The 18,730-nt window shown below is 55.2% G+C and overlaps 1 protein-coding gene and 1 non-coding gene across 8 annotated transcripts in view; one reads left to right on the top strand and one right to left on the bottom strand.

Moving 5' to 3' along the window:
* Nucleotides 1–340: 340 nt before the first annotated feature.
* STARD10 (StAR related lipid transfer domain containing 10) overlaps nucleotides 341–18,730 on the top strand; it is a 36,823-nt gene continuing 18,433 nt past the window's right edge. Inside the window, exons 1-2 of one of the 7 annotated variants that reach the window (XM_045577560.1) lie at nucleotides 341–356; nucleotides 12,610–12,923. In XM_045577560.1, coding sequence (XP_045433516.1) covers nucleotides 12,717–12,923 — 207 coding nt within the window. In that variant the 5' untranslated portion in view covers nucleotides 341–356; nucleotides 12,610–12,716. The other 6 variants (XM_036426786.2, XM_045577558.1, XM_045577556.1 and 3 more) reach the window with 6 other exon arrangements.
* Nucleotides 7,074–7,232, bottom strand: LOC118713863. The gene has a single exon (XR_004986422.1). It is a non-coding gene; the product is annotated as a U1 spliceosomal RNA (small nuclear RNA).

The raw sequence follows: 18,730 nt of genomic DNA, 5'->3' as shown, positions 1-18,730 counted from the left end.
ATTTCCTCTTTCTACAAATTGCCAAACTGAGGGCCTCAGAGGGTCAGGAGCTTGCCCTGCAGGTCTCCGCAGTCTGTGAGCCAGGGCTGCAGCCCAGCCCTCCTGCCTTTGGTCCTGGAGCCTTTCCCTGCACCAAGGATGAGTGTTTTCGTTGGATACGGTCTTAGAGACACAGACTACTCTGAGGACCTGGAGGAGACTCTAGTTCCAATCCTTCTACCCAACCTAAAGTCTAATGGAAGAGGGCCCTGCTCTGTTGAGATGGCTACAAGAAGCAGGAAACTAAGAAAGACCTGGAGAAAGAGAACAGTGTAGCTGCATCTGTACAGACCCTGCTTCTCAGGATAGTGGCCCAGGTAAGGGAAGGAGCCAGGTGGGACAGAAGTGGGGGGAGTTCTAAGGGGCCAGACTCTGAGTGGAAAGGAATAGGAGGGTACTGGGCTCTGTTTCTGAACATGGGAGGAACTGGGCACTCAAGTGACTCCAGGAGGCGCCAGCAGCGGCTGAAGTTGATACCCGGGCTGGCTTGAGTGATGAGGAGAGAAAGTGATGCACATTGAACTGAGGCTGTCAGAGCCCTCTCCCAGTCAGGGGGAATGGCCAGGTGGCACCATGGACACACCATACAAGCCCCAGCATCAGGCAGGTGTCCAGCAGGGATGTGAACTGTTCTCTGCCTCTGAAGTGGTGGGCCTGGGCTATCCCTGGGCGTTCCTCTCTGGAGTGCACTCAGAGGTTCTGGAGGTGGGTGCGGGATGGGGCTGGGAGACCCTGAGGTCTGGCTGCAGGAGGGGCCTCCTTCTCCGGCAGCCAGTGTTTGTGGAAATGGAAATCCAAGATCCTCCCCACATCAAGTATCGAATTCTGTGGGTCTTCGCTAATCTCTGTTTTCATTGGGGGGAAACTGAGGCTAAAGGAGGCAAGGACTCGCTTACGTTCAGTTGTCGGGGTACAACGGAACTAGGAGAGGGTTCTTTCCATTACATGGCAGCGATCACACATCTTCATCAAACATTTATAGAGTCTCTGATGTATGCTCGGGGCAGAGCCACCTTGGGGTAGCGAGCAGAAGCCAAGGTTGTAGTCAAACCCGGCTCAGAACCAGCCTTCCCAGTGACGTAACGCTGTGGCCTCGTGTCAGTCACTACCCTCCTCTGAATATTGAAATGTCTCTAAAGTGTCATGGGCGGGGGTGGGGGGAGTATGGGTGAGGGGTAGGAAACCCTATCCAGGGCTGTCTCGAGGTGTAACTGTGAATTGAAGATGTTAAGACATGTTAAGTGCATAGGACAGCACCAGGCACACGTTACAAGCTCAGTAAACATCAGCCACTGTTGTCACCGATGACCGCGGGGCGGAGGCCAGCGCAGACAAGGTTCCTCAGGAGCCACGCAGGGCAGAGAGGCTGCGGCCCAGGGATGCTCATCTCTCAGACACCCTCACTCCTCGCCTGAGAGCCTGTGTTTCCGGAGTCAGGGGAGAAACCCACACCCCCATTGCATCCTCTAGCATCCTCTAGCCTGGCAGGGATCAGGCACCTCAAGTGTTTACACTGCCTACACCTCCTCATGCAACATGATCCCTATCCCCACAGCCTGAGGTCTAGGGTGAAGCTGTACATTACAGCCTGGGTCAGCCAGACCGGGACCAGATCCTATACTTTTCCCAGCCCCTTTAGGGTGTGGGCCATGCACAACCCTTCGTCCAGGCAGGGCAGACATAAAAAAAATAAAAAAATTAAAAAAAAACTGCCAACATAAACTGATTACAAAAATAGATACAGAGACAGAAGCATGGACCAGACCATCAAACCTCAGAGGGAAGGCAGGAGGCAGGGGGGAGGAGGGTGAGAGATCAACCAAAGGACTTGTATGCATACATAGAAGCATAACTAATGGACACAGACGATAGGGGGCTGAGGGCCTGTGCTGGGAGAGTTCAATGGGGGAAAAAGGAGATACACGTAACACTTTCACAATGAAGATTTAAAAAAAAAAAAAAAAAAAAGGCAACTGGCAGGGGCTTGGCCTGTGTCCCCAGAGCAAAAAGGAGGAGGGCTAGGGGGGAGCCTAATGTCAGATGTCCTGCCCCTGGCCACCCTGTTTGAAGGTGGAGATCTGGCTCAGCGCTCATTTCAGCTGTGGCCCAGACCTCCGTGATGGAGGTCTGGTTCAAACCCCTTATTAGAGGAGGAAAGAGAAACCTAGAGAGGCCAAGGACTCACCAAGAGCCTCCGAGGTGGGAGTGAGACCCTCCCTGGCAATTAGTTTGGAGGGGGCAGGTCTCGGCTCCCTCTCTCCTTCCGCACTGCCCCCACAGTCCTGCGCGGCGTCAGCCCCCAGTATGGCCCCCTGGGTCAGTTCTGGCTGGGGGGTGGCAGGTGGAGGCAGACAGACCTGGCCAGAGAGAAGCCCAGAGCTGACCTGAGGGACGGGGGGAGGGGGTGGACCGGGGTGTGGTGGCTGCTGCAGGATTTCTAGGGCCTTATTAATCAGTCTGAGGCAAGCAGAGGACGAAAATACTGTGGGAGCACAATCCTGGAGGAGGGAGCAAAGCAGATTCAAGAATGAGTCACAGAGCCCCAGCCCTAAATTTAGAAGGTGCTGAAGGAGGCGGCCTCCCCTGGGGAACCCTGTGGAGATGCTCCTGACCCAGAGCCTCAGGCAGGGGCAGCGGCTGGCAGGCCGTGCCAGCACCTCAGGGCCTTGTGATGAGAAAGCAGTCATGTTGTGTTGCCACCGAGGCATTTAGAAGTATGTCAACCCTGCTCACACCCGGGAGTCTGGACATGTAAATAAGGGCCTGGAGCTTAGGCTCCCGCCACAAATTCTGGCCTTGCTTTTCCCAGGCACATTTTCAAATGACCACTCAGAGATGAGCCTGTGAAAAAATTACTGCCTTTGCTCCAGCCACCTCGTAGATAATAGTGCTTCTTGCTATCTGGTTGTTTATCTCTTGCGCCCTCGTGACCTGGGACAGGGAACTGCCCTTCCTCCCTCCCCCTCACTGTGCTCCCTCGCTTCTGGGACCCGTAAGTAATAAATCTTGTGACTACTTCCTCAGTGTTAATGTATTGAAACTGGGCCTTCAATCAAGAGGGCCCCTGGGTTTTCACTTCTCCAAAGTGGGAGCTCTGGTGCCAGTGTGGGTGGCTTGTGTTCCCTCGTCCCACAGGCCATAGTCTGCATATTCTTAGTACACCAGCTCTGAGGTTTCCCACACGCGCCCTGTGAGGTGGAGCCTGGCTTGGGCCCATTCCAGGGGGTGCGTTTTGCCCCAGAACGAACCCTGACCCAGGGCAGAGCTTTCAGCCCCGTTCTCAGAGCCCCTATCGAACCTTCCTCACGCCAGCCTCTGGAGTATGGACATTTCAGTCCTGTCTAGCCCATGGCATGGGCATGGCCTAGCTCCCTCTATCCTGCTGCTGTCCTAGCAACCAGTTGTCAGACATGGAGGAGGGTGCTCTGGGGATGCAAGGAGCCACTGAGTGCAGAATTCTTAAAGGGGACTCAGGCCTTTGACAACTGTTTGGAATTGGGGGTAAGGGAGGGGGACAACATGTCACAGTGCCCTCCTCTGCTTTTTCTTCAACCCTCAGGCTCCAGGTGAACCCAGGCTGTTTTGTTTCTGTTTGTTTGTTTGCTTTAATGTATTTTTAAAAATTGATTTCAGAGAGAGGAAGGGAGAGAAATATCAATGATGAGAGACAACCACTGATCAGCTGCCTCCTGTGCGCCTCCTACTGGAGATGGAGTCTGAAACACGGGATGTGCCCTGACCAATCGCTCTGGGGACCTTTCAGTGCACAGGACTCTGCCCAGCCACCTGAGTCACACCGGCCAGGGTGAACCCAGGCTGAGAAGAGGGATGCTTCAGGTCGAGCATCAACGACATAGGAAAGAGGCCATGCTTTGGACACAGATGTTGTCACCAATCCCTGTGGGTCAAGGACTTGAACTCATGGTCATTCTGCCCATTGTTGCTCACACCAATAGACCAACACCGTGTTCAGAAAAGCAGGTCAGAAACTTTATTCTTTGGCCCAGGAATGGAGTAGGAAGATCTTATGCTCTAAAGATGCCTTCTTCCTGATTCTGGGGATTTATGAAAGTCTTAAAGGGTATGAGGGGGAGTTAGGAAGTCTCAGGGGCAGAGATTTCTGAGAAAACGGAGTTCCCAGATTCCCAAGGGAGCATGCACTGTCCCCAAACATGCTTGGAACATGCCTAGCCATACACCACATCTCATTTTAGTGTTAAGTCTCCACCCCTGGGTGTGATTTTTTTTTTTTTTTTTTTTTTTTTTTTAGCATGCTAATGAAATTTCCTCAAAAGGTCCTTTGGAAAGGGGTTTCAGAATCCATCTTGGATCTTTATGGAGCAAACCGGTTTCTTAGTTGTGGTCCTTGGGTTTCTTATCTGGTTCCTGGCGGCAGGCTTAGCTAGCCAGCTTGGAATTGCTGTCTTCTCTTGACAAGTTCAACCTGCTTATGTCAGAGGATATGTTGGGGAGAATAATGAAAATTAATGGAATTTTAAAGATTACTAATATGCTGAAACCTGTTTGGCTCAATGGATAGAGTGTCGGTCTGCGGGCTGAAAGGTCCCAGGTTCGATTCCGATCAAGGGCATGTACCTTGGTTGTGGGCACATCCCCAGTAGGGGGTGGTGCAAGAGGCAGCTGATCGATGATTCTCTCTCATCGATGTTTCTAGCTTTCTATCCCTCTCTCTTCCTCTCTGTAAAAACTCAATTAAAAAAATATATAGATATTACTAATATGGTGGCATAACCCAATAACAATGCCAGACAGGAATAAGGGGGCTCAGAAGACAAGAGCTGATAGGTAGCTTAGTTGGTTAGAGTGTAATTCTGATATGCAAAGGTTTTAGGTTTGACTGTTGGTAAGGACACATACAAGAATCAAATAATGAGCCCTAGCTGGTTTGGCTCAGTGGAGAGAGAATCAGCCCATGGACTGAAGGGTTACAGGTTAGATTCTGGTCAAGGGCACAAGCCCGGGTTGTGGACTCGATCTCTAGTGTGGGGCGTGCAGGAGGCAGCCGATCAATGATGAGATATTTCTGTCTCTCTCTCTCTCTCTCTCCCTTCCTCTCTGAAATCAATAAAAAAATATATTTTTAAAAAAGAATCTACTAATGAATGCATATATAAGTGAACAAAAAGTTGATTTCTCTCTCAAATCAGTAAATAAAAAATTAAAAAAAAGAAAACACATTTAAAAAAGAAAAGAGCTGATAACAGCCATGGCATTTACTGAGCACTAACTGTGTGCCAGTCACGGGCTGAACACTCCATGTGCATGAACTCACTTCATCCCATCTGCAATGGCGTAAATCCACACTAGTCTACCCCGTTTTAGTAATGGGAAAATTGAGACCCAGAGAGATTCAATAAATTGTTCTAGATCACACAATAAGAGGTTCTACCCAGACAGCTTGTCTCTCTGGCCAACCTCGTAGCCATTATGCTAGACTGCTGAGGAGGGGTTTCTCCACATCTGTCCCATCCTTCCCCACCCCCTGCCCTCCAGTCCCTAACGCTAGAGCCCTGGGAGCTGCCCTCTGGGTCTGCAGGGTCCTGCTGCCCAGGCAACCAGGCTTAGGGGAAGGAGGAATCCTATATATTATAGGGGTGTCGAACTCAATCAGAGAAGGGGCCAAAATCTAAAATCCAGCCTAAATCGCGGGCCGAATGGTTTACTGAACAGTCATAAACTGTCATTGTGATGGAAACGCAGCGGAGTGCAGTGATGACAGCGCGGTGCGGGCCACATTGCAAGGCCTGGTGGGACGGATTTGGCCCGCGGGCCTTGTGTTTGACACATGTGCTATATAACAAAGAGGTAATATGCAAATTGACCATCAAGCCCTCGCACAAGATGACTGCCCCCATGTGGTCACAAGATGGCCACCACAAGATGGCCAGCAGGGGAGGGCAATTGTGGGTGATCAGGCATTTGAGAGAAATGAGAGAAAGCAAGGTAATCCCCCTCAGGCATTTCAGGGGTGTATTAACCTAGATGCACAAGAACTGTAAGGAAGGGCAGTTGTGGGGGACCAGGCTTGCAGGGGAGGGCAGTTGGGAGCAACCAGGCTGGCAGAGGAGGACAGTTGAGAGGTACTGGGCCGGCAAGGGAGGGCAGTTGGGGGCGATTGAGCCAGCAGGGCAGCAATTAGGCATTGATCAGGCTGGCAGGGCAGTGGTTAGGGGGTGTTTAGACTGGCAGGCAGAAGCAGTTAGGGGCAATCAGGCAGGCAGGCAGGCAAGCAGTTGGAAGCCAGCAGTCCCGGATTGTGAGAGGAATGTCCCACAGGGATCAGGCCTAAACGAGCAGTTGGACATCCCCTGAGGGGTCCCAGATTGGAGAAGGTGCAGGCTGAGCTGAGGGTCCCACCCCCCATGCACAAATTCCATGCACTGGGCCTCTAGTCTGGTAATAACCCCACCATCACCAGTGCAGGACTTTACAATTAAAGAGACCTCCTACCTGCCTCAGCCTAGTGGGGAGGCATCTTGAGCATCGCCATTTGACAGAAAAACAGGCCTACCTCGGGCAAGGCCCAGAGCAGAACCATGGAGACTCCCCCTTTGGGAGGTCCTCAGGCCCAGGTGAACCCCCACGCCCCTTCCCGTAAGGCTGGGTCTCCCTGCTGCTGATGCTTATTGGGCAGTTCGATGGCTGGGTCAATGCAGCCTTCTGAAAGCCATGGAGTTTCCTGTCACATGTCCCTGATCCATCCGCCTGACTCTAGGCCCTCCCCTCAGAAGGTGAGGTGTCCTGGCCCTTCAATCAGGCCAGGACGCCAGCCCTGGGACAGACTAGGCCCCTTTCCTGGCAGCCCACATAACTTCCTTCTTACGGTTTCTTATTTTTTTTTAATCTCAAGGCTGGGCCCTCAGCACCCTAATTCAGAACAGTGTCCACCCTAAGGGAGTAGAAGGGTCTTGGGGGAGCATGTAGGGTCACCCTGTGGAGAGTAGGAGGGGGTCCCCCTCCAAAGCCTGTAGGCCATTATTATTATTATTATTATTATTAATTTATTTATTCTACAGGGGAGAGCGCGAACGCAGTCCCCCACTACCACAAATTATACAGGCGAGTTTCCCACATTTGGGGAAATCACAAGGGTTAGCATATCGGGGTGCAATGGACAAGCCTCGCCCTGGGAAAACCACCTTCGAGACCATGGTTCTCCCCTCCGTAGGCCATCACTGCTCCTGAAGGAGAAGGTCCTCTGAGAGCCATGCTGAAGGAGCTGGGACCTTCCCAAGTGTCAATATAAGAAATGTCCGAACGTGTAGAGAATTTTTATGAGTTTATTTGAGCCAAAAAATGATGACAATTGCCGGAAAGCAAGATCTGAGATCTAGAGGAGGACAGTTTTGTAGTTTCTTCTGTGCCTTTGAAATAAAGAAGGGAAGTAAGGAAGATTACATGAAGATGAGAGAAAGCAAGGTAATCCCCCTCAGAGGGAGATTACTTCTGGCATTTCAGCGGTGTGTTAACCTACATGCACAAGAACAATGGACAGGGCTTGCATAACACCTTTCACTACAGAGGTTATAGGCCTGGGCATGACTACCCACCGTGACCTGCCCAGCTGGGAATTTGTGATCAGATCACCCTGTGAGGTTACTTCCCAAAATACCCTCCCTCTCTACCTTTTTTTTTTTTTTTCTTTTCAGAGAGGAAAGGAGAGGGGAGAGAGAGATAGAAATATAAATAATGAGAGATAATTATCAATTGGCTGTCCTCCCGCATGCCCACTACTGCCAATCAAGCCCGCAGCCTGGGCATGTGCTCTTGATTGGAATCGAACCCAGGACCCGTCAGTCCACAGGCCAACACTCTATCCACTGAGCCAAACAGGGTAGGGTACCCTTCCCCCCCCCCCTTTTTTTTTCTATCCACAGGGGGCTGAGGTCTATGAGGGGACTGGTGAGCAGCCCTTCAAGGCTTTATGATGTAGCCTCAGGCATCAGGTTGCATGATTTAGCAAATATTTGGGACATACCTATATTAAAAATGATTCTTTGCTAATCTGAAAATCAAATTTCACTAGGTGTCCGATGCTTTCTCTAATGACTACTTCAGTGCTCTGGGTAACCTCGCATGCCTAAGCATGGCTGGCCGGACAGGAAAGAGCTGAGGTGATGTGTGGTCGTGTGGGACTCTGGCAGGACTCAGTGATGCTCTGCGGCTGTGACAGTCAGCAGGCAGAGTGAGGATGTGGGTAACTGACCTTGTATCTCTCTGTGACTCTCTGTGACTCTCTGGCTCTAGCAGGGCTCCCTCAAGGCAGGGTTCGGGCTGTTTGCTGAGGGAGGCCCTTCCCGCCCTGGGCAAACACTTAGATCCGGCTCCCGAAGGGACTGGGGTGCAGAGCCTGTGGCCGCCAGACTGTAAAGGACATGTCTTCCTCAAGGACAAGCCCGCCCCGGGGGCCTCAGAGTGCTCTGCTCTGGGCCTTTCAGAGGGGCCCCTGGAACCACCTCTCCACTCTGCTACTTCCTGGTGACATCACACAGGTCTTTGCACAACCTTCTAGAACAGTGACCCCAGAATGCTGTCTCGTTGCCCTAGGCAACCTGGAAAATTTCTCCACCCAGACTGGCAGGCCCAGTGACCCCTGAGGAGGTGGTGGGGTGGGAGGAGTCAGAGGGGGGTCTTCTCCTCATGTCCCAGAGGGAGATCCAGGCAGCCATCCATATGTCTGACTAGATGGTGAGTAGGAGGGGGGACCCAGGAGCAAGTCAAGACTTGGGACTGGGGGAGGATGGGGCTGAATCTTGAGGCAGAGAGGGGGTGGTGACTGTGCCAAGGTTACCCCCAGGGTAGTAAAAGGGGTGTCATATAATGGGGAACAGGAACAGAGTCTTGGGCTAAGAGCGGCTAGACCAAGATTATTATTATTATTATTTTAATATCTATCTTTTTATTGTTGACTAGAGGCCCGGTGGGGCCGTTCCCTCAGCCTGGCCTGCACCCTCCCGCAGTCCCGGGCCCCTCGGGGGCTGTCCACCTGCAGCATGGAGTGGGCCTAAGCCAGAAGGCGGACATTCCCCGAGGGGTCCTTAGGGCTGCCACAGAGACGGGAGAGGCTGCTGCCACCGCACCACGTGCTCTTGCCAGCGAGCTGGCTGCTTCTGGCTGAGCGGTGCCCTCCCTGTGGGGGCGCACTGACCACCAGGGGACAGCTCCTGCGTTGAGCATCTGCCCCCTGGTGGTCAGGGTGCATCATAGCAACCGGTTCTGCAGTTCAGTTGATTTACATATTAGGGTTTTATTATATAAGATAGTAGAGACAAAGATTCATATATATATATATATATATATATATATTTTTTTTTTTTAATGTCCCTTGCTCTTTTTCTTTAACATATTTTATTGATTTTTTACAGAGAGGAAGGGAGAGAGATAGAGAGCTAGAAACATCGATGAGAGAGAGTCATCGATCAGCTGCCTCTTGCACACCCCCCACTGGGGATATGCCCGCAACCAAGGTACATGCCCCTGACCAGAATCGAACTCGGGACCCTTCAGTCCACAGGCTGACGCTATATCACTGAGCCAAACCGGTCTCGGCCTTTTATATATATTTTTATTGACTTTTACAGAGAGGAAGGGAGAGGGCTAGCTGATTTGATTTCTCAGATGATTAGTGGCCTTCAGGAACTTTGTTAGACTCTATTCTCGGTCTCATTGTTTCTGAATGGCTCAGTGAGAATTTGTTTGCCACACATTAGGTCCTTCTCATCTACCTCTGAATTAACTGCTTTCCCTTAACCCCAAACCTTTGTCCAAAATGGCATATAAGCTGCAACTGCCCAATGTGTCCTGGGGTCTCATATTTTTATGGAACCCCAGTATGTACATATGTAATACATTTGGTCATTTTCCACAGTTAATCCATCAGCTGCCTCCTGCACACTCCCTCCTGGGGATGTACCCACAACCAAGGTACATGCCCTTGACCGGAATCGAAACTGGGACCCTTCAGTCCACCTGCCGACACTCTATCCATTGAGCCAAACCAGTTAGGGCTAGAGACCAAGATTCTTATCTCTACTTTGTCCCTTCTGGCTGGGCTGGGCCTTTGTTTCTCTATCTGTACCGTGAGAAGCTGGGGCCACAGTAGTCTAAGATATTAATTAGTTCAACCCAGTGTGGGAGTTGAAGGGAATGTTAGGGACCAGATCTTGAGTGGCTCCAGAAAAGGGCCCTGCCCCTGCCCCCCTGCTCCATTCTCAGACTTGAGGTCCCCGTATGGGCTCTGACTTGCTGTGTGATTCAGGAACGTCCCTGTGCCTCTAGGGGCCTGGGTTTCTCTGTGTGTGAGGGGCACATGTAAGACCCAGAGCACTCTGGGTAATCACTCCTCACTGCCAGACTATGGGAAGCAGGGTGGCTGAGTCCTGGGACTTTTCAGACTCCTCCCTCAGACTCTCCCTCCCAGTCTTTTTAAAAATATATTTTATTGACTTTTTACAGAGAGAAAAGGAGAGAGAAGTTAGAAACATCGATCAGCTGCCTCCTGCATACTCCCTACTGGGAATGTGCCCGAAACCAAGATATATGCCCTTGACCAGAATCGAACCTGGGACCCTTGAGTCCATAGGCCGATGCTCTATCCATTGAGCCACACTGGTTTTGGCTGGGCTCACTCTTATGCCCTTGAGCAGACAGACCCTTTTCCCTGCTGCTTGGGGGTGCTTGAGGCAGCCTATGAATATCCTCAGATGAGGATTAAATAATAATAATAATTAATAATAATAATAATACACTTGAAAAATCTCAGTGTCCTAAGCATGTCAGGACTACATTTGTGAACCCACAATTAGACAATTCCTCATCTTTCTCTAGCGACTTTTAGGAGAAGCTGTTCCACCCCAGAGCTCTAGGCTGGTGAGGCTAGGAGGTTACACATTCTGATTCCCGCATTTTACAGATAGGAAACTAAGGCCCAGAGAGGATAGGGAAGCCAGAGCAGAGAAAGGAACCCTGGGATGGGAGGACGCTGAGACCTGGGTTTTGGACAGGATGCCCATGTACTCACTGTGCAGCACTGGGCAAGTAGTGGGCACCTGTGGACCCTGTTAGCTGCCCTCCAGGGGAACTCACCACGGGCCCTCCCTCCTCCTCTGTGGTCAAGGGCCAGTCCCTGGGGTCAGTGAATGTTCGGCCTTGGGCCCTCTGCCACACGGACTGGCCTGGCCTCGGGGAAGTTGAACTATTGGCCTCAGTGCACACAGAGAGGCTGGAGGCAGAGCTGGCACCAGGACCCAGAGGGAAGGTGGCTGGAAGGGGTGGTTGGAGTGCTGGTGGGCACATCTCCCCGCGGCTCTGCTTAGGAAGGGACAGGGAGCCCCAGTGCCTGAGCCAGATGCTCTTGAGAACCACGTCTAGTCCACGGGAGATGTGTGGACACACACAGGGGTGCTCAGAGCGGGTGGTGATGGACAAGGGTCCGAGTCGAGGGCTGGGGGGAGGCGGGGGAGTCTTGTTACAGCTCCAGCTGAGAGTGGAGATTTTGCCCAAGTCTGGCCAGCCTGTGAACCCTGCGGCTAGCGGTTGGTCAGGGATGCAAGCTGCGGGCAACTCTGAGTTGCTCTTGGTTGTAGTAGGGTGTGTGCATGCCATCTTTGGGTCTCTGGGGTGTCGTGTGGAGATGTCTCTGGGCTCTGGGGTCAGCGTGCCTTGTGTGTAAGTAGGTTGTTGCAGAGCTGTGTACCTGCGAGTATGGGCGGGGTGGGGGAGAGAGAAGGGGTTCACAGTTAACTTCCAGCATTACTGTTCTTAGCAATCACTCGCCCCTCCGATCAGAGCCCACTCGGCCTCTCCCAAGCGCTGCCTGGAGACGGGTCCCTCCCGGGCCAGGTCCCCTCCCGGCGGGCGGGGCGGGCGCTAGGACCCTGCGGGCGGGGCGGGGCGGGGCGGGGCCGGAGCCGGTCGGCGGTCCCTCCGCAGCCTGGAAAACACCGAGCCCGGCGCGGTGCCCCGAGCCCCCAGACCGGCCCGAGGGAGGGAGGGAGGGAGGGAGGCAGGCAGGGCGCGCGGGGCGGGGGCGCGGGGCGGCCCAACCGGGGGACCCACTGCCCTTCCCCCCGGAGCCCCCGCGCGGCCCGGTCGCCGGGGCAGCGGCGGCGGCGGCGGCGGCGCTCGCACCCCGGCCCGGGGCCCCGGCGGAGCAGGGGGCACAGGTGAGCGGCGGCCGGCGGCGCCCCCCGCCCCGCGCCCCGCGCTCCTCCCGGGCCGGCGCCGCTGCCCGAGTGAGTTGAGCGGGTCCGGCCAGCTCTGCGCGGGCCCCGCCCGGCTCTCCCCACTTGGGGTCCCGGCCTCCCCGGGGACCCCCTCGGGCTCTCGCGCGTCCCCCCCCCCCCACTCACCCCTGACACGCAGCACCCACTCCCCGCCTCGGGGCGGTCCGGGTCGCCCCTTGGGTCTGGCCCCGGGGCTGCCCCAGGCCGATGGACCTCCCCCGGGGCCAGCCCCTGCCTCCCGCGAACTCTGCCCCCGCCCCGGACCCCGGACCGCCCCACCCGCGCCCCCAGCGCGCTGACTCCGGTCCCCAAACCGGTCCTGCAGGTCCCGGGAAGGTGGCGTCAGCATCTGCAGCCGCGTCGACGTTGCCGCCGGAGCCTCCGCGGAGGACCCAGGAGAGCCAGACGAGGACCAGGGCCGCGGGCCTCCCCATGGAGAAGTCTGCTGCCTCGACGGAGCCCCAGGGGCCTCGGCCGGTCCTGGGCCGCGACAGCGTCCAGGTGCCCGACGACCAGGACTTCCGCAGCTTCCGGTCAGAGTGCGAGGCCGAGGCGGGCTGGAACCTGACCTACAGCAAGGCCGGCGTGTCTGTGTGGGTGCAGGCTGTGGAGATGGATCGGACTCTGCACAAGATCAAGGTAGGGCTGGGTACCGACCGCACATGCAGCCTCACTCCCTGGGACAGACAACCCGACTGTGCAGTTCAGTCTCTTGCTGGGGAACTAGGCAGAGGCACAGTGTGTTCTGCAAGCCCCATTCCACAGATGGGCCAACTGAGGCATGCTCCTGCGTGCCTCTGCCTGCTCCCGGGAGGTGATCTCCCCTCAATGACCCTTCTGCCCCCACAAGCCTTCCCCTCCTAACTGATGTGAGTCATTCAAGGTGGGACACTTGAGTCCTTCTCTTCCTAATTCCCGCTTCTCTCAGCTTGAGTTTGGGTCTCTTTCCCACGCTTTGCACACTTGGGTGCCAGGGATCCCATCCCTTCCTGCCCGGTGCCCTGCTCTTTCCCCTTCTGTCCCTGGCTGCTCCCCGAGTCTGCCGCAGGGACTCGGGATCCTGGCTGGCAGACCTCAGAGGCAGGGTGGGGATGTCCCCTGCCTTCTGCAGGGCCAAGCTGGTTGGTGGGTTGGGATGGGAGGGGGCCAAGGGAGACAAGAGGAGGCAGGGCCCATCAGCCCCATTCATTATAGCCCCATGATGCTTCTTTCTTTGCCTGGTCAAGGCAGGCTGAGGGTGTGGGACCCCGTGAGCTCGTCTCCCTGGGGGCCTAGACAAAGCAGAGGCAGGTGAAGACTCTGGTCTGGAGGCATCAGTAGCCGTCCCTAGCACACCTGGCTCTGTGTGAGTGCCCCATTTCCAGGGGGATTGGGCTCCCTTCAGCGGGCTCCTGGCCGTAGGCTGTGCCCTTTCCCTTCCCCTCCCTTCCCTTCCTCTTCCCTTCTCCTTCTGCCGTCCTTCTGGTACGGTGAAGATGTGGATTCCTGTTGCAAGGGTTGGTGGGATCAGGGCACTGGACTTGGAGGGCCTCCTGCCCTCCCCCCCACTCTGCCCCCACCCCCTTGCCTGGGCCCCGCTCCCAGACTTCGCTCAGGCACCTTGGCCTCACACCAGGGCCAGAGATGTCTGAGTCTCTGGCCCTGCACCTTTCTGCTTCCCTTTGTCTTAGTCATGTTCAGCGTTGCCCATCTGTTCCCGTGTGGCCTTCTGGCTCACCCTTCTGCCCTCTATCACGCTCTGCGTGCTGCCTGTCTGGCTTTCGTTTTCTCTCGGAGTTTCCATGTGTCTCCCCCTCTGGGACTCAGGACGGTGGGCTCCGGGGCCTCCCTGGGGGCCTGACCTGTGTCTGATCCGGGGGTGCAGGGACGGGGAGGGCCGCCGCTGTGTCCAAGCGTGGCGTTCACGGAAGACAGGGGATGGGTCCCAGCCCAGGTTGTGTCCCCTGCACCCAGCACAGGCAGCGCAGAGATGCTGGCTGAACGGAGAATGGAAGGAAGAGAGGGAGGAACAAACTGAGTGAAAGGTGAACAAGGGTGTTTTGAGAACAAGTTTGCTCTCCTGACGGTGACCTGGGAAAGGCTGAAGGATGGCTGCACGGTGGGGAGGGAAGCGTAGTTCCCCGCTGAGCTGGCTCTCCGGAGGGAAGGAAGGGAGAGATCTGAACGGAGGCTCGCACGCCCATCCTCTGTCAACAGGGTGGAGCTGGCGCCTCACCTGGCGTGGTTAATGGATAAACCAGTCCTGTCCAGGACGGGGGTGGTGGGTCTGGGGGCCAGACTGCTACAACAGGCCTCCTGCTACAGCAGACTTGTCTTGTCTGGTAGTCTTCCTTGGGAGCGGAAGGGACTCGGAAAAATTTGGCTTGTGGGCTATGGTTAAGGCATACCCTCTCCCTGGCAGCCAGGACCCTGTCCCTCCTTCCCTCTCAGACAAGGCAGATATTGGAAGTGCCAAAGGGCTCCTGGCAATCCCTATTTCATATTCCCCTTCCCCCCTCCCACCCTCACTGAGGTGCTAATGAGGACTCTGAGGCCCAGAGAGGGACAGGGGCCAGCCCAGGGTCACCCAGCCAAGTGCCAACAGAGTGGAGCTTGGAACCCAGATTTCTAGCCTCCCAGCCTCGCCCTCTCTGTCTCATTTTCCTCCTGATGGCTGCCCTCTAGGTCTGCTCCCTCCAGTGGAGTGAAGGTTGGGGATAGTGGGTGAGCAGAGCTGGGGCCCAGGGACCAGTCTGGGGTGTTGATTGTAGGCGTCCTGTACCCCACTCCTGGTCCCCTCGGCACAGTCAGGGTGCTCTGGGAGATGGGTGGAGGCCTCTGAGCTGCCCACTCCCAAAATTTCAGGAATACCATTTCTGAGAGGCCCTGCTTTGAACCAAGCATCTTTCTCCATCATCTAATTTGCTCTCAGGCTAGTCTTGGGCAGTCATAGGCTTATCTCCATGCTACAAACAAAGACACTGAGGCTGAGAACGGTGGTATTACTTGCCTCAGGTCAGAGGGCAGCTGAGTGGAACCCAGGCCAGCCTGGCTCCAGAGTCTCTGCCCCTCTCCACGTGGGCTCACACCTTAGTCAGTGTTATGGCTTTTGACCCCATCAACAGCCCTTTGATGCCTTGGTGGCTCAGTTGGTTGGAGCGTTGGTCTGTACACCAAAAGGTTTCGGGTTCGATTCCTGGTCAGGGTACATACCTAGATTTCGGGTTCAATCCCTGATAAGGATATGAATGGGAAGCAACCAATGGATGTTTCTCACATCAATGTTTCTCTCTCAAACACATAGCCCTCAGGTGAAGATTAAAACATAAGTAAAAAACTCTTTGAAGGACACAGTGTTCTCATCATCCCCTTCTCCTTTGATGCAAGAAAAGCCGAGGCCACAAAGGGGTGTGACTTACTAAGGTCACACAGCAGGTCTGAGGCCACAGTCCCAGAGATGATTGAATCACCCCTGGAGGCTGGAACTCAATCACAGGTGTTTGTTGAACTTCCCCCTCCCCCACTCCTGCCCTCGCCTCCTGGGCCTGCCCCCTTTCGGAAAGGGCTGCTGCCCCCTGGACATGCCCCGCGCTTGTGATCACAGGGTGTGGGTGTGGATCCGCATCGGCCTATCCGTCTACCTGATTGATTTTCTCCGCCTCGGCTCCCTTCCCCCTGACTTATCTTCTCCCGCCTCTGTGTCCAGAGGTCCCTGATAGCCGCTGTGGCGCTGGGCCCAGCATTTGGTGCCAGGACAAAGGGAAGGGGCTGCTGGAGGCCGCCCCCACCCTTTCCCCCTCCCTCCTGGCCTCCAGCCCAGCCTGGCCCCAGGCCTGCATTCTGCTCTGGGCACTGGAGAGGAGGCAGACACTGCCTCCCGAGAGGAGAAGTCCTGTCCCCGAGGCAGATACGGAACATGTGTTCCGGTCCAAGGCGGAGGGCAGCTTGGAACCTGAACCCAGGGCTCTCAGTGCCCAGGCCAGGCTCCCCGGTGGCTCCGGCAGTGATGTGAGAAATGGGAACCCAGAAGCTCTGTCAGTCCTGCAGGCGGTGCCAGCTGGGCAAGAGGCTGGGGTGTTCCTGGCGATGGTGCCCTCTTCTGTGTGTGCCATGTGAGCTCAGTCCTGTCCTCTCTGAGCTGTTTCTTTATCTGTGTCATGGAGCTGACTTGGCTCCAAGAGCCTCTGAACTCAGTGCTTGAGCTGGGCCCATGGGAACAGAATAAGGACCGGGGGACAGGAAGCAGGAGACGGCATGGCCTGTGCAGCCCTGGCCTGGATGCTCATGGGCTTAGGTTCTCCGGTGCCGCTGTGTGCCCAGCCTGGTGCCTGGCTAGCCATGCAAGAGGCAGAGGAAGAGACCTGGCCCGTGTCCGCAGAGGTTTCCAGACCCAGGCGGAGAGAGGATTGACAGTTCCAGGTGACCCCTGTCTACTCATGGGACAGATGCTCACAGGCAGACCACTGAGGCAGGAGTGGGCTGGATGGCGGCTGCAGTAAGGCAGGGAGGTCTCTTGGGGGAGTGTTGCTGAGAACCTAAGGTTCCTGATGCCACAGGAAGCTGGGCGGTGGCCGTGGGGACCTGTCTTCTTTGACTTCCTGCCCTGTGGCTCCTCCCCTTTCCCTCTGGGGAGAGCTCCAGTGGCCCCTCACTGCCCTGTCTCCCGTCCCCCTGCTTCCACACCGCAGCCCTCGGCCTCCCCTTCCTGGGATCCCAGCTCTCAAGCCAGTCTCAGGCCTGTCCCCTCTCAGCACCTCATTCTCCCCCGCTTTGAAACAAGGGCTCGGGGTCATGTCAGGGACCTCCAAGGCCCTTTTCACTCTCAACAGTCTGAGGGACTCAGAAGGTCACGGGGAAGGTGGGGCAGGGCAGGGCCAGGTGTTTTGTCTTTCCACTATGTCTTCACAACTGTCCTGTGGCATGAGTCTTACTAAGCTCATCCGAACAGATGTAGACACTGAGGCTCAGAGCAGGAACTTACTTGTGTAAGGCCAAACAGGAAGTGGTGGAAGGAGGATTAGAACACAGGCCCTTGGGTTCAGATCTCTAAGACTGAGATCTTTCTGCTCCCTTGGGCCAGAGAGTCTCCAGGACTCCATGGCTACTCATAACGCACCTCTCTCTGCTGACTTGGGTCTGCTGTGCTGATTCATTGTGGGAGGGCAGCCTGGAGGGGGTCCAGCTGGGCAGGAGGCCAGTCCTTGCTATGTGACCTTGGGGGTCATTTCACCTTTTAGAGTCAGTTTTCTTTTCTTTTAAAATATATTTTATTGATTTTTTTTACAGAGAGGAAAGGAAAGGGATAAGAGTGTTAGAAACATCAATGAGAGAAACATTGATCAGCTGCCTCTTGCACACCCCCTACTGGGGATGTGCCCGCAACCACGGTACATGCCCTTGACCGGAATCAAACCTGGGACCTTTCAGTCCGCAGGCCAATGCTCTATCCACTGAGCCAAACCGGTTAGGGCTAGTCAGTTTTCTGATCTGTGGGGGCAGGAGTGGAAGTTCATCTGGTTTTAGGGCTTTGGATTGGGCGAGTTCAGGTGCAGGCTGGGCCTTTGTCCCCTCTGGGGCTCCGTTTCCCCATTTCTACAGGAAGTTGCTGGGAAGGTGGTTTGCAGAGGCTGTGCTGGTCTTAGGCCATGGTGGCAGGGGGTCTGGACATGGAGTCAGGGCAGATAACTAAGGCCTTGTCCACCTTCCCGGGGGGGGGGGGGGGACCTCAGAGAGGGGAGTGGTCAGAGGTGGCTGGAGGCTTTAGGGAAGGCTTCCTGGAGGAGGTGCCTGGGCTGGCCTGAGGCTGTAGGTGAGAAAGTATGGGTCCAGAGTGGATCGCTGTTCCTGCCTGAGCTTTAGCTTCCTCATCTGCCCAATGTGGATGGTGGTGCTGGCCTGCCTGTCTCAGGCACTTGATTCACTCACCCACACATTTAGTGGCCGTTCACTGATAGCCCCTCTGCCTGGCCCTGTGCTGGAGGTTGGGGACAGAGAGGGGAATTAAACTTGAACCCTGCACTCAGGGAGCCCCCAGTTGGGTGCTGAGACGGACATTGTTACAGGAGCTGTGGAGACCTGGAGGGAGACTCTGAACCAGCCTTGGAGGCCAGGGAGGGCTTTACAGAGGAGGAATGCTTAGGTCCGTGGTGGGCAAACTGCGGTTCGCGAGCCACACGCAGCTCTTTGGCCCCTTGAGTGTGGCTCTTCCACAAAATACCACAGCCCGGGCGAGTCTATTTTGAAAAAGTGGCGTTAGAAGAAGTTTACAAAATTTGGCTCTCAAAAGAAATTTCAATCGTTGTACTGTTGACATTTGGCTCTGTTGACTAATGAGTTTGCCACTGGCTTAGGCGCTCCCTTTTGAACTGGGTCGAGAATGAGGCATGAAAGTTTGATAGTGTTGGGAGCTGTCCTTGAGGAGGAACAGCTGTGCAAAGGCCTGGAGGCCGGCAGTGCATTAGAACTGT

Source organism: Pipistrellus kuhlii, unplaced genomic scaffold (genome assembly GCF_014108245.1).
Source record: "Pipistrellus kuhlii isolate mPipKuh1 unplaced genomic scaffold, mPipKuh1.p scaffold_m20_p_9, whole genome shotgun sequence".
Lineage (NCBI taxonomy): Eukaryota > Metazoa > Chordata > Mammalia > Chiroptera > Vespertilionidae > Pipistrellus > Pipistrellus kuhlii.
This window is presented reverse-complemented; position numbering and strand designations above follow the sequence as displayed.